At 34.5% G+C, this 12,611-nt stretch overlaps 1 protein-coding gene across 1 annotated transcript; it reads left to right on the top strand.

Annotated features, from left to right (window-relative positions):
* Positions 1-1,339: 1,339 nt before the first annotated feature.
* Positions 1,340-11,489, top strand: LOC125872715 (uncharacterized). Its single transcript, XM_049553482.1, has 11 exons — positions 1,340-1,962; positions 2,651-2,765; positions 3,556-4,070; positions 4,315-4,429; positions 5,274-5,395; positions 5,939-6,023; positions 6,390-6,904; positions 9,897-10,010; positions 10,501-10,737; positions 10,855-10,976; positions 11,403-11,489. Exons 1-8 carry the CDS (start codon positions 1,368-1,370, stop codon positions 9,941-9,943), a joined length of 2,109 nt encoding a protein of 702 aa, XP_049409439.1. The 5' UTR covers positions 1,340-1,367; the 3' UTR covers positions 9,944-10,010; positions 10,501-10,737; positions 10,855-10,976; positions 11,403-11,489.
* The last annotated feature ends 1,122 nt before the right edge of the window (positions 11,490-12,611 follow it).

Here is a 12,611-nt window from a genome sequence, read left to right as displayed (position 1 = left end):
TACAAAATGAAGTTTGAGGTTGATAACTCAACTTTATTCTTGGATTTTATATTTTTGCATTACTTAAGTATCATCATCTGTAGTATCATCACAAAGTGTATTATAAACTCTATGATGATCATAGAATATCTACTTTTCTCTAGCTCTTATTTTCTTCATGCTTGTTAATTAGTAGAGGTTCATTACCTAAGATTAGTAAGGTAAGGCCTATGCCCTCTTGCTTTTGCTTTTTTCTTTGAGATCCTTTTCTCTTTATTAATAAAAACTAGCCCTAGGCACACCTTGCATAGCGGAATTGCTTAAATTTTTTTGGATATCCTTTCTTATATATAGTAGTACTAATAAAAAAATTATTTTGCAAAGTTTTAACTATAGAAAGCAAAATTGGTAAGTTGCAATTCTCATCTACCTCACGACTGATAATAAATCACTCTAAATTTTTTGAAAATTGGATTTTTTTTGTAACGAGCATCAAATAATGTAATTTAACAACTACTGAAGCAGGTGAAGCTGTGAACTATCATGATTCAAATCCAGACAAAATTTTAAATAGGATGTCTTACCTTTTTAATTTACTTAAAAAGCTTTGACGGTTAATAGTTATACTTATAGATGTAAAAATGGTCAAAATTTTATTCTTTACTTAGAGAAAAAATCAATTTTATTCTTCCTTATACTATTAATTTAAAATTACACTACCATTACTTGAATAATTCAAATATAAATGTAAAAGGTGAACACTTGATCCAATATAATAGCAGACATTTTGAAGAAACAAATATTACGTGGCATGTCATCTCAATGTCCCAACCCATTTTTGCCTCCCCTCCACTTGTTCTTCCGCCATTAATGTTTCTATTCTTATAACAATCACTAATGTTGTGTGGTTAAAAAGGGTGAAGTGTTGTGCTTAAATGAGATGAATATTATTTATCTAGGTGAAAATAAGTAGTGATGGAAGAACAAGTAAAAGGAAGAGGTAAAATGCATTTCTATGATATTGAGGTAGGATGTCATGTAGTGTTCATCTCATCATTTTTTTTAGAAAAAAGAAAAAGATGAAGGTGTTTATGTAATTGGTAATCTTTCTTTTGGTTGATTGTCTATTTTTGGTCTCAATAAGGAGTTTTTTGAGCTTGAAAGATTCAAATATTAAATTCCCAAAAGTTTTCAACCATACCCACGTGTAGAGTCTTGAAATATTGAGGTATCTTCTTGATTCTTTCATCTTTTCGCTTAAAGCTTGTGCTTTTTTTTTTCTTTCTTCTTCTATGATTGATTTAGTCCATTAAGAGCATATTTTGTGACTATCTGTTGAGGCGGAATATCTATTCAAACGATAGTTTATGTAGGATGGTCTTTGTCTGATGTTTTTAATCTCTAGTTTTTCAGAAACACGGTGCTTTTTCCAAGCTTCATATCCAAGTAGAAATAAATCATCTATGCTTTTATCATGTGGGGAAAATGGAAAGAGGATTTGTGTCACTACCGCTTTTGAAAATTTTGAGCAGAGGAATCATTCTTCCACTGAAATCTTTATTGATAAATTCCTCTTTGAGGTATTCAAGCGTCTACCCAGTGGCAGTGAGACAAGTGCTTATGCTTGTGTTTTTAAGCGATGGCTCACACTTTTAAGCAGTGTTCACAAGGATGAGATCACAGAATCTAAGAGATATCTTGCCAGGTCCCTTGTTGGTAGGAAAGTCACAGTTTCCAAACTTGCTGCTATTGCCATTAGAACTTCAAAACATGGAGGTTTAGCAAAGATATCTATTCAGGGAAATAACGTTTGTCGTGGTGTGACTGATGTTGGTTTCAAGGATATTTCTCGAGGTTTCCCTACTCTCAGAGAACTTTCCTTGTGGAATGTGTGTTCTGTTGGTGATGAAAGTTTAGCTGAGATTGTCCATGGATGTCGTTTGTTAGAGAAACTTGATCTTTTCCAATGCCCAAGAAATAGAGGTGTTTTTGATTCTTTCATGTTTTCGCATAAAGCTTGTGCCTTTATCTTATTTTTTATTTCCCTTTTAAACTTTTGGGGTTCTACATTTTGCACTAAAATTGGTTCTTGATTGTGTAGTGAAGATGCTTTGCCTTTTTTTCTTTTATTTCTTCTTCTGTGATTGATTTAGTCCATTACACACCCAATTTCTACTGTAAGCCAAAATCCACGGGGAGCCTCAGAATTAGTTTGGATGCCTCAGAACCTAAACAAAGGTTTGTTCTAGCCCAAACTAAACATTTTGGGACTAACTGCGTTGAAGAAATTCTCATTCGAGATTGTTTACTCAGAATATTGACTAAAGTCAAACTTAGGCCTTAACTTGAAAGTTAAAACGCTTAATCACATTGACTCACACTGAAAACCTCGGGAGTTGTGTCAACTATGCTACTAGCCTAAAATGACCCTTCAGGACCTGATGGAAACGTTAGAATTAGATTCTGAGGTCATATTCCTAAACTTCTAATAAAAATTGACAGTTCAAGGTTCAAAAGCTCTAAAATACTAAAACTCGTATAATTTTTTTTAAATGATGTTGATATTATATTTCGAAATGATTTCTGTTACACCATCAATATCTGTAAAGCTTTCATAGCAAAATTTATTTACTTCTGTACTTCCATCCAATTGATGTAACCTATTTTTTAGGTCCGGGTGGTTCTACATGTCTAGAGCATAGGAGTCCTGATGCGGTGAATGAGAGTCGAATGATGAATTCATCTAGGACACACACTTGTGATCCTACTCTTATTCCTTCCCGAAAGTAAGTACCCTTCATCGTGTACAATTATTACTAATTTGAATTCAGCACATGCCTATTTTTTGATGGCCCATCATTGCTAGTATTCAACTGTCTGATTAACCTACTCTTTGGAATTTCCCTATTGATAAGTACGGAAACATTTATAATACATTTTTTCAATAACGTAATGTTGGTCCATGAGGAGATGGCCTAGTGGTTAAGGCATAGGACTAACAACTTGGACATTCTAGGTTTGAATACCAGCTAAAACACATGGTGCGTCCATCTAATCTAGCCTTACTGGGCAGCTTTACCTTGTCAATATGTGCTTGTGGGATGGATAAGTTGTCCGATGAATTATTTGGGGTACATGCAAATTGGTAGAGACACCATTAGTATTGCTAAAGTAATGAGTAGGCACTGAAAATATATATGACATAAGGATAACCTGAATGTGTACTGCTTAGTCAGATGATAATTGATCTAATCTCTCTTCCTCTTTGCATTTCAGGGGAAGTTTTAACATCTTAGGTGCTTTAAAATTTGTACCTGGGATGCTCAATAGTTGTATTTGGGTTCATCCTCCTTATTTTTTTAGTTTACTTGAAATTTCTAAGAGACATTGATCTTTTTACACAAGGGGTTGTTCCTCTTGAAAGAAATTGCTAGTTAGATTATCAGTTTTGCTTTCCTTTTTGAATATTTATTGCATGTTGTGGCATTTAATTCTCATAAATACTGTCGGTATCTTTTATGCATACATAGTCCTATTCTTGTTTTAAAAATATTCAGCCTTTTCTCTTCCTTTTAGATATTGCATGCTAGGCTATTATGTTGATGCACTAGTGGATTGGTGTTGTGAAGAATGTGATATTGGCAAAGGGATAATGTCTTCATCAAGCGGACTAGAAATTGTGCATTGTGAGGGATCCAAGTTACATGCCTCTGAAAAGATTTGTCAGAGTATTATGCAACCAAAGAAACATAGTAAGTTTCCTGGTGGACATCGTTTTAACTGGGAAAAAGAGGTACGGATCGGGAAAATGAGATATCTACCTGTTGAAGAAGCACTTGGTTTGTCATCAAGCACCAAGAAATATGGATCTCCACTGATAGATACGGTCTCGTCAAGAGTTGTGTCAACAAAATCCATGGCAACTATGACTCGAGGGATTTTTAGCAAGCCTAGAGCTCAAATTTCAAACTTTTTTCGTGAGAAGAGAAAAATGCAGCTGCCTTTAGGATCAACAGGATATACGAAACCTCAAAATCTTCAAATTGCCGAAAACACTGAACATAGCAAAAAAATAGTACAATTATCTAAAGGTTAAGTGTTCACCAACATATTTTGTATTAATTACTTGATTTGATTTGTCCTCTTCTTATACCTTAATTATTCTTCAGAAATTTCATTTTCTAGCATATACTCTAAATAGTTTTTTTTTTTTAAAATGATGTTGATATCATCTTTCAAAATAATTTCCATTACACCATCAATATCTATAAAGCTTTCATAGCAAAATTTATTTACTTATGTACTTCCATCCAATTAATGTAGCCTCTTTTTTAGGTTCGAATGGTTCTACTAATCTGGAGCTTAGGAGTCCTGATGTTGTGAATAAAAGTCGAATGATGAATTCATCTATGACACACCCTTGTGATCATGCTCTAGTTCCTTCCCAGAAGTAAGTATCCTTCATAGTATACAGTTATTACTAATTCAAATTCAGCTCATGTCTGTTTCTAGATGGCCCATCTTTGCTAGTAGTCAGCTGACTGATTAACCTAATCTTTGTAATTTCCTTATTGATAAGTACGGAAACATATATAATACATTTTGTCAACAAAGTAATGTTGGTCCACGAGGAGATGGCCATGTGGTTAAGGCATACTACCAACAACTTCGACATTCTAGGTTTGAATCCCAGCTACAACACATGGTGCGCCCATCTGATCTAGTCTTACTGGGAAGCATTAACGTGTCAATATGTGTTTGTGGGATGGATTAGTTTCCCAATGAATTAGTTGGGGTACATGCAAGTTGGTTGGGACACCATTAGTATCGCTAAAATAATGAGTAGGGCACTGAAGAATATATGACATAATGATAATCTGAATGTGTACTGCTTAGTCAGATGTTAATTGATCTAACCTCTTTTCCTCTTTGCATTTCAGGGGAAGTTCTGATATCTTAGGTGCTTTGGAATTTGTACCTGGGATGCTCATTAGTTGTATCAAGGCTCATCCTCCTTCTATAGCTAGACGTAAGGTGTATGAGTTCTCAGGTCTTTTTCCTGATACTCTTAAATTTGAACTTGTTCCCCGTGGGGATATTTGGGAAAGTCTATTTAACAATCATATTCCGAGTAAAGAAGATATAGGACTATATTTTTTTGCAAGTGAGAAAGAAAGGTCAGCTTCTGCCTTATATATCTATCCTTAAAAGGGCAATGGGTTGCAAAGTAGAAGTACCCCCTTGCCCAAGAACATTTTTACTAGAAATTGATTCTCATTTCCCATTATATGTAGGTCTGAGAGATATATTGCTCTAGTGGAGTTCATGCATAGCAAGGATTTGGTGATGAGAACACTTATAAATGATGTTGAGCTCCATATACTTGCATCCACAACCATGTGCACTAATTCTCAAAGTACATCTATAATTTCTATGTTCTTTTCTCATTTTTGATGAACTTTTAGGTAATAATATATTTACCTGTGTATGCAGAAGATTATGCCTTTTTAAAGTGGGTTACTTGTTTGGTTTCATTTGTTCATCAAGTTTTTTGCTCTATAACAGATTGTCCAAAACAAGATGGTAACAATAGCTAGAGTGTGTCTAATGATATAACATTTAAGTAAAAAATAACAAACTTAAATAGAATACTTGGAATGCACTGGTGGATATGCTCACGGCAGGAAAAGTGTGAATTACATGGGGATTTTCCTAGGAATTGGTATGAAAATTCGCATGAACCTTATTTTCCTGCAAATTTTCATATTAATTTCCAGGAAAATTCCCATGTAATATATTATGAGAGAATAAGAGAACTTGATTTTGCTCATTATGATTTAGTTTTCCGTATCTGATAACATTTTGTCTCCACATATCATTCTGTTCATATGGTAATCTTAATTCCAATCAAGTGTCTGTCAACTTCTAAATTTTTTGTGTTTTCTATGTGAGCTTGCAGAAAAAAAATGTGAAATTTGCGGTGACATAGGTTTTGACAAAGCAATTACTACATGTTATCAGTGTAACAATGTTGACGTGCATCGGTAAGTTCTCTTTTTTTTTTTGTAGCATGAAAAGGTGGACAATTATAATCCGAAAGTCATGTCTCTCTTTCAAGCTTCATCACCTTGTGTCATATCTATATGCTCTTTGTAAATCTCAAACATTGGCCCAATCCCAAACCCTTTTTTTTAGTTTACTTGACATTTCTAAGAGAGATGTTGATCTTTTTACACAAGGGGTTGCTCCTGTTGAAGGAAATTGCTAGTTAGATTATCAGTTTTGCTTTCCTTTTTGAATCTTTTTTTTCATGTTGTGGCAGTTAATTCTCATAAATACTACCTATATCTTTTATGCATACATAGTCCTCTTCTTGTTTTAAATATTTTGTGTTTTTCTCTTCCTTTAAGATATTGCATGCTAGGTTGTTGTGTTGATGCACCAGTGGATTGGTGTTGTGAAGAATGTGATATTAGGAAAGGGATAATGTCTTTATCAAGTGGACTAGAAAATGTGCATTATGAGGGATCCAAGTTACATGCATTTGAAAAGATTTGTCAGAGTATTGTGCAACCAAAGAAACATAGTAAGTTTCCTCGTGCACATAGTAGTAACGGGGAAAAGGAGGTACAGACCGAGAAAATGAGATATCTACCTGTTGAAGAAGCACTTGGTCTTTCATCAAGCATCAAGAAATATGGATCTACGCTGATAAATACGGTCTCCTCAAGAGTTGTGTCAACCAAATCCATAGCAACCATGACTCGAGGGATTTTTAGCAAGCCTAGAGCTAAAATTTCAAACTATTTTCGTGAGAAGAGCAAAGTGCAGCAGCCTTTAGCATCAACAAGATATACTAAACCTCAAAATCTTCGAATTGCCAAAAACACTGAACATAGCAAAAAAAATGTTCAATTATCTAAAGGTTAAGTGTTCACCACAATATTTTGTATTAATTACTTGATTTGATTTGTCCTCTTCTTATACCTTTATTTTTCAGAAATTTCATTTTCTAGCTTATACTCTAAATAGTTTTTTTTCTTTTCATGATGTTGATATATCTAGAGTTGTTATTATCTTTCAAAATAATTTCTGTTACACCATCAACATCTATAAAGCTCTCATAGCAAAATTTCTTTACTTCTGTACTTCCATCAAATTGATGTAGTCTATTTTTTTAGGTTCGGGTGATTCTACCAGTCTTGAGCATATGAGTCCCGATGATTTGAATAAGAGCCGAATAATGAATTCATCTATGACACACCCTTGTGATCCTTCTCTAGTTCCTTTCCCAAAGTAAGTATCCTTCATCTTGTACAATTATTACTAATCCAAATTTAGCTCATGTTTGCTTTTGGATGGCCCATCTTTTCTAGTAGTCAGCTGACTGATTAACTACTCTTTGTAATTTCCTTATTGATAAATATGAAAACATATATAATACATTTTTTCAACAACAAAATGTTGGTCCATGATGAGATGGCATAGTGGTTAAGGCATAGGACTAACAACTTCGACATTCTAGGTTTGAATCCCAGCTACAACACATAGTGCGCCCATCTAATCTAGACTTACTAGGAAGCATTAGTGTGTCAATATGTGTTTATGGGATGGACTAGTTGCCCAATGAATTAGTTGGGGTACATGCAAGTTGGTTGGGACGTCATTAGTATCGCTAAAATAATGAGTAGGGCACTGAAGAATACATGACATAATGATAATCTGAATGTGTATTGCTTAGTCAGATGATAATTGATCTAATCTCTCTTCCTCTTTGCATTTCAGGGGAAGTTCTGACATCTTAAGTGCTTTGGAATTTGTACATGGGATACTCAATAGTTGTATCCAGGCTCATCCTCCTTCTAGAGTTAGACATAAGGTGTATGAGTTCTCAGGTCATTTGCCTGATACTCTTAAATTTGAACTTGTTCCCCGTGGAGATACTTGGGAAAGTCTATTTAACAATCATATTCCGAGTAAAGAAGATATAGGACTGTATTTTTTTGCAAGTGAGAAAGAAAGGTCAACTTCTGCCTTATATATTTATCCGTAAATGGGCAATGGGTCGCAAAGTAGAAGTCCCCCCTTGCCCAGGAAGGTTTTAACTAGAAACTGATTCTCATTTCCCATTATATGTAGGTCTGAGAGATATATAGCTCTAGTGGAGTTCATGTGTAGCAAGGATTTGGTGATGAGAACGCTTATTAATGATGTTGGGCTTCTTATACTTGCATCCACAGCCATGTGCACTGATTCTCAAAGTACGTCTATAATTTCTATATTTTTTCCTCATTTTCACTGAATTTTTAGGTAATAATACATTTACTTGTGTATGTAGAAGATTATGACTTTTTAAAGTGGGGATACTTGTTTGGTTTCATTTGTTCATCATGGTTTTTGCTCTATAATAGATTGTCCAAAAGAAGATGTTAACAACAGCTAGGGTGTGTCAAATGGTATAACATTTAAGTAAAAAATAACAAACTTAAATAGAATACTTGTAATGCATTGGTGGATATGTTTCTGCTATATATTATGAGAGAAGAAGAGAACTTGATTTTACTGATTATGATTTAGCTTTCGGTATCTAATAACATTTTGTCTCCACATATCATTATGTTCATATGGTATTCTTAATTCCAATCAAGTGTCTGTCAACTTCTAAATTTCTTGTGTTTTCTATGTGAACTTGCAGAAAAAATGTGAAATTTGCGGTGACACGGGTTTTGAAAAAGCAATTACTACCTGTTATCAGTGTAACAATGTTGACGTGCATCAGTAAGTTTTCTCTTTCTCTTTTCGTAGCATGAAAATGTGGACAATTAGTTAGAAAATCTAAAAGTCATGTCTCTCTTTCAAGCTTCATCACTTTGTGTCATATCTATATGTTCTTTGTAAATCTCAAACATTGGCCCAATCCCAAACCCTTTTTTTTAAGTTTACTTGACATTTCTAAGAGAGATGTTGATCTTTTTACAAAAGGGGTTGCTCCTCTTGAAGGAAATTGCTAGTTAGATTATCAGTTTTGCTTTCCTTTTTGAATTTTTTTTCATGTTGTTGCAGTTAATTCTCATAAATACTGCATATATCTTTTATGCATACATAGTCCTCTTCTTGTTTTAAATATTCTATTTTTTTCTCTTCCTTTAAGATATTGCATGTTGGGTTGTTGGGCTGATGCACCAGTGGATTGGTGTTGTGAAGAATATGATATTAGCAAAGGGATAATGTCTACATCAAGTGGACTAGAAAATGTGCATTATGAGGGATCCAAGTTACATGCCTTTGAAAAGATTTGTCAGAGTACTGTGCAGCCAAAGAAACATAGTAAGTATCCTCGTGCATATCGTATTAATGGGGAAAAGAAGGTACAGACCGGGAAAATGAGATATCTACCTGTTGAAGAAGCACTTGGTCTGTCATCAAGCATTAAGAAATATGGATCTACGCTGATAAATACGGTCTCCTCAAGAGTTGTGTCAACCGAATCCATAGAAACCATGACTCGAGCGATTTTTAGCAAGCCTAGAGCTCAAATTTCAAACTCTTTTCGTGAGAAGAGCAAAGTGCAGCTTCCTTTAGCATCAACGGGATATACTAAACCTCAAAATCTTCGAATTGCCAAAAACATTGAACATAGCAAAAAAATGTTCAATTATCTAAAGGTTAAGTGTTCACCACAATATTTTGTATTGATTACTTGATTTGATTTGTCCTCTTCTTATACCTTTATTCTTCAGAAATTTCATTTTCTAGCATATACTCTAAATAGTTTTTTTTAAAATGATGTTGATATATTTAGAGTTGTTATTATCTTTCAAAATAATTTCCGTTACACCATCAACATCTATAAAGCTTTCATAGAAAAATTTCTTTACTTCTGTATTTCCACCCAATTGATGTAGCCTATTTTTTAGGTACGGGTGGTTCTACCAGTCTTGAGCATAGGATCCTGATGATTTGAATAAGAGTTGAATAATGAATTCATCGACGACTTACCCTTGTGATCCTTCTCTAGTTCCTTCCCGGAAGTAAGTACCCTTAATCGTGTACAGTTATTACTAATTCAAATTTAGCTCATGTTTGTTTTTGGATGGCCCATCTTTGCTAGTAGTCAGCTGACTGATTAACTACTCTTTGTAATTTCCTTATTGATAAATACGAAAACATATATAATACATTTTTTCAACAACATAATGTTGGTCCATAAGTAGATGGCCTAGTGGTTAAGGCATAAGATTAACAACTTGGACATTCTAGTTTTGAATCTCAGCTACAACACATTGTGCTCCCATGTGATCTAGCCTTACTTTGAAGCATTACCGTGTCAATATGTACTTGTGGGATGGACAAGTTGCCCAATGAATTTGTTGGGGTACATGCAATTTGGTTGGGACGCCATTAGTATCACTAAAATAATGAGTAGGGCACTGAAGAATATATGGCATAATGATAATTTGAATGTGTACCACTTAGTCAAATGATAAATGATCTAATCTCTCTTTCTCTTTTACATTTCAGGGGAGGTTTTGACATCTTAGGTGCTTTGGAAATTTTACCTGGGATGCTCAATAGTTGTATCCAGGCTCATCCTCCTTCTAGAGTTAGACGTAAGGTGTATGAGTTCTCAGGTCTTGTGCCTGATACTCTTAAATTTGTACTTGTTCCCCGTGGGGATATTTGGGAAAGTCTATTTAACAACCATATTCCTAGTAAAGAAGATATAGGAGTGTATTTTTTTGCAAGTGAGAAAAAATGGTCAGTTTTTGCCTTATATATATCTATCCGTAAAGGGGCAAGGGTTGCAAAGTAGAAGTCCCCCCTTGCAAGGAACGTTTTTACTAGAAATTAATTCTCATTTCCCATCATATGTAGGTCTGAGAGATATATTGCTCTAGTGAAGTTCATGCGTAACAAAGATTTGGTGATGAGAATGCTTATAAATGACGTTGAGCTCTTTATACTTGCATCCACAGCCCTGTGCAATGATTCTCAAAGTACGTCTATAATTTCTCTGTTTTTCTCATTTTCAATGATTTTTTAGGTTGTACATTTACCTGTGTATGCAGATTATTATGCCTTTTGAAAGTGGGGATACTTGTTTGGTTTCATTTGTGCATCAAGGTTTTTGCTTTATAACAGATTGTCCAAAAGAAGATTTTAACGGCAGCTAGAGTGTGTCTAATGGTATAACATTTAAGTAAAAAATAACAAACTTAAATAGAATACTTGGAATGCGCTGGTGGATATGCTTCTGTTATATATTATGAAAGGAGAAGAGAACTTGATTTTGCTGGTTATGATTTAGCTTTCCGTATTTGATGACATTTTGTCTCCACATATATTGTTCATATGGTAATCTTAATTTCAATTGAGAATCTGTCAACTTCTAAATTTCTTATGTTTTCTATGTGTACTTGCAGAAAAAAATTGTGAAATTTGCGGTGATACAGATTTTGAAAAAGCAATTCTACATGTTATCAGTGTAACAATGTTGACGTGCATCGATAATTCTCTCTCCCTCCTTCTCTCTCTCTGTCTTTTCTTAGCATGAAAAGGTAGACAGTCAGTTAGAAAATCTGAAAGCCATGATTCTCTATCAAACTTCATCACCTTGTGTCAAATCTATATGTTCTTTCTAAACCTCAAACATTGGCCCAATCCCAAACCCCCTTTTATTTAGTTTACTTGACATTTCTAAGAGAGAAGTTGATCCTTTTACACAAGGGGTTGTTCCTCTTGAAGGAAATTGCTAGTTAGATTATCAGTTTTGCTTTCCTTTTTGAATTTTTTTGCATGTTGTGGCATTTAATTCTCATAAATACTGCCTGTATCTTTTATGCATACATAATCCTCTTCTTTTTTAAAAAAAATTCTGCTTTTTTCTCTTCCTTTCAGATATTGCATGCTGGGATATTATGTTGATGCACCAATGGATTGGTGTTATGAAGAATGTGATATTGGCAAAGGGATAATGTCTTCATCAAATGTACTAGAAAATGTGCATTATGAGGGATCCAAGTTACATCCCTGTGAAAAGATTTGTCAGAGTACTGTGCAACCAAAGAAACATAGTAAGTTTCCTGATGGACATCGTATTAACTGGGAAAAGGAGGTACAGACCTGGAAAATGAGATATCTACCTATTGAAAAAGCACTTGGTATGTCATTAAGCATTAAGAAATATGGATCTCCGCTGATAAATACGGTCTCCTCAAGAGTTGTGTCAACCAAATCCATGGCAACCGTGACTCGAGGGATTTTTACCAAGCCTAGAGCTCAAAATTCTTCCTGATGAATGCCTCTTTGAGATTTTCAAACGTCTTTCCAATGGTCAAGAGAGAAGTGCTAGTGCGTGTGTTCCCAAGTGATGGCTTACGCTTTTAAGCAACATTCGCAAGGATGAGATTGCAAGATTTAATGGATATCTTAACATGTCCTTTGTTGGTAGGAAAGCCATAGATGTAACACTTGCTGCTATTGCTGTTGGAACTGCAAACTGTAGAGGTTTAGCAAAGTTATCCATTCAGGGAAATTGGTGTGACTGATGTTGATCTCAAGGCTATTGCTCAAGGTTGCCCTACTCTCAAAGAACTTTCCTTATCGAATGAGTCATCTATTAGTGATGAAGG

The sequence above is a fragment of the Solanum stenotomum genome, chromosome 8 (assembly GCF_019186545.1).
Source record: "Solanum stenotomum isolate F172 chromosome 8, ASM1918654v1, whole genome shotgun sequence".
Lineage (NCBI taxonomy): Eukaryota > Viridiplantae > Streptophyta > Magnoliopsida > Solanales > Solanaceae > Solanum > Solanum stenotomum.
This window is presented reverse-complemented; position numbering and strand designations above follow the sequence as displayed.

Excerpts from the sequence above, each read along its gene's own strand:
- LOC125872715 (XM_049553482.1), top strand. The coding sequence starts at position 1,368 with ATGTTTTTAATCTCTAGTTTTTCAGAAACACGGTGCTTTTTCCAAGCT. Across the intron at positions 4,430-5,273 it reads GCTCTAGTTCCTTCCCAGAA|GTCTGAGAGATATATTGCTC; the intron begins GTAAGTATCCTT and ends CATTATATGTAG. Across the intron at positions 6,024-6,389 it reads AACAATGTTGACGTGCATCG|ATATTGCATGCTAGGTTGTT; the intron begins GTAAGTTCTCTT and ends TCTTCCTTTAAG.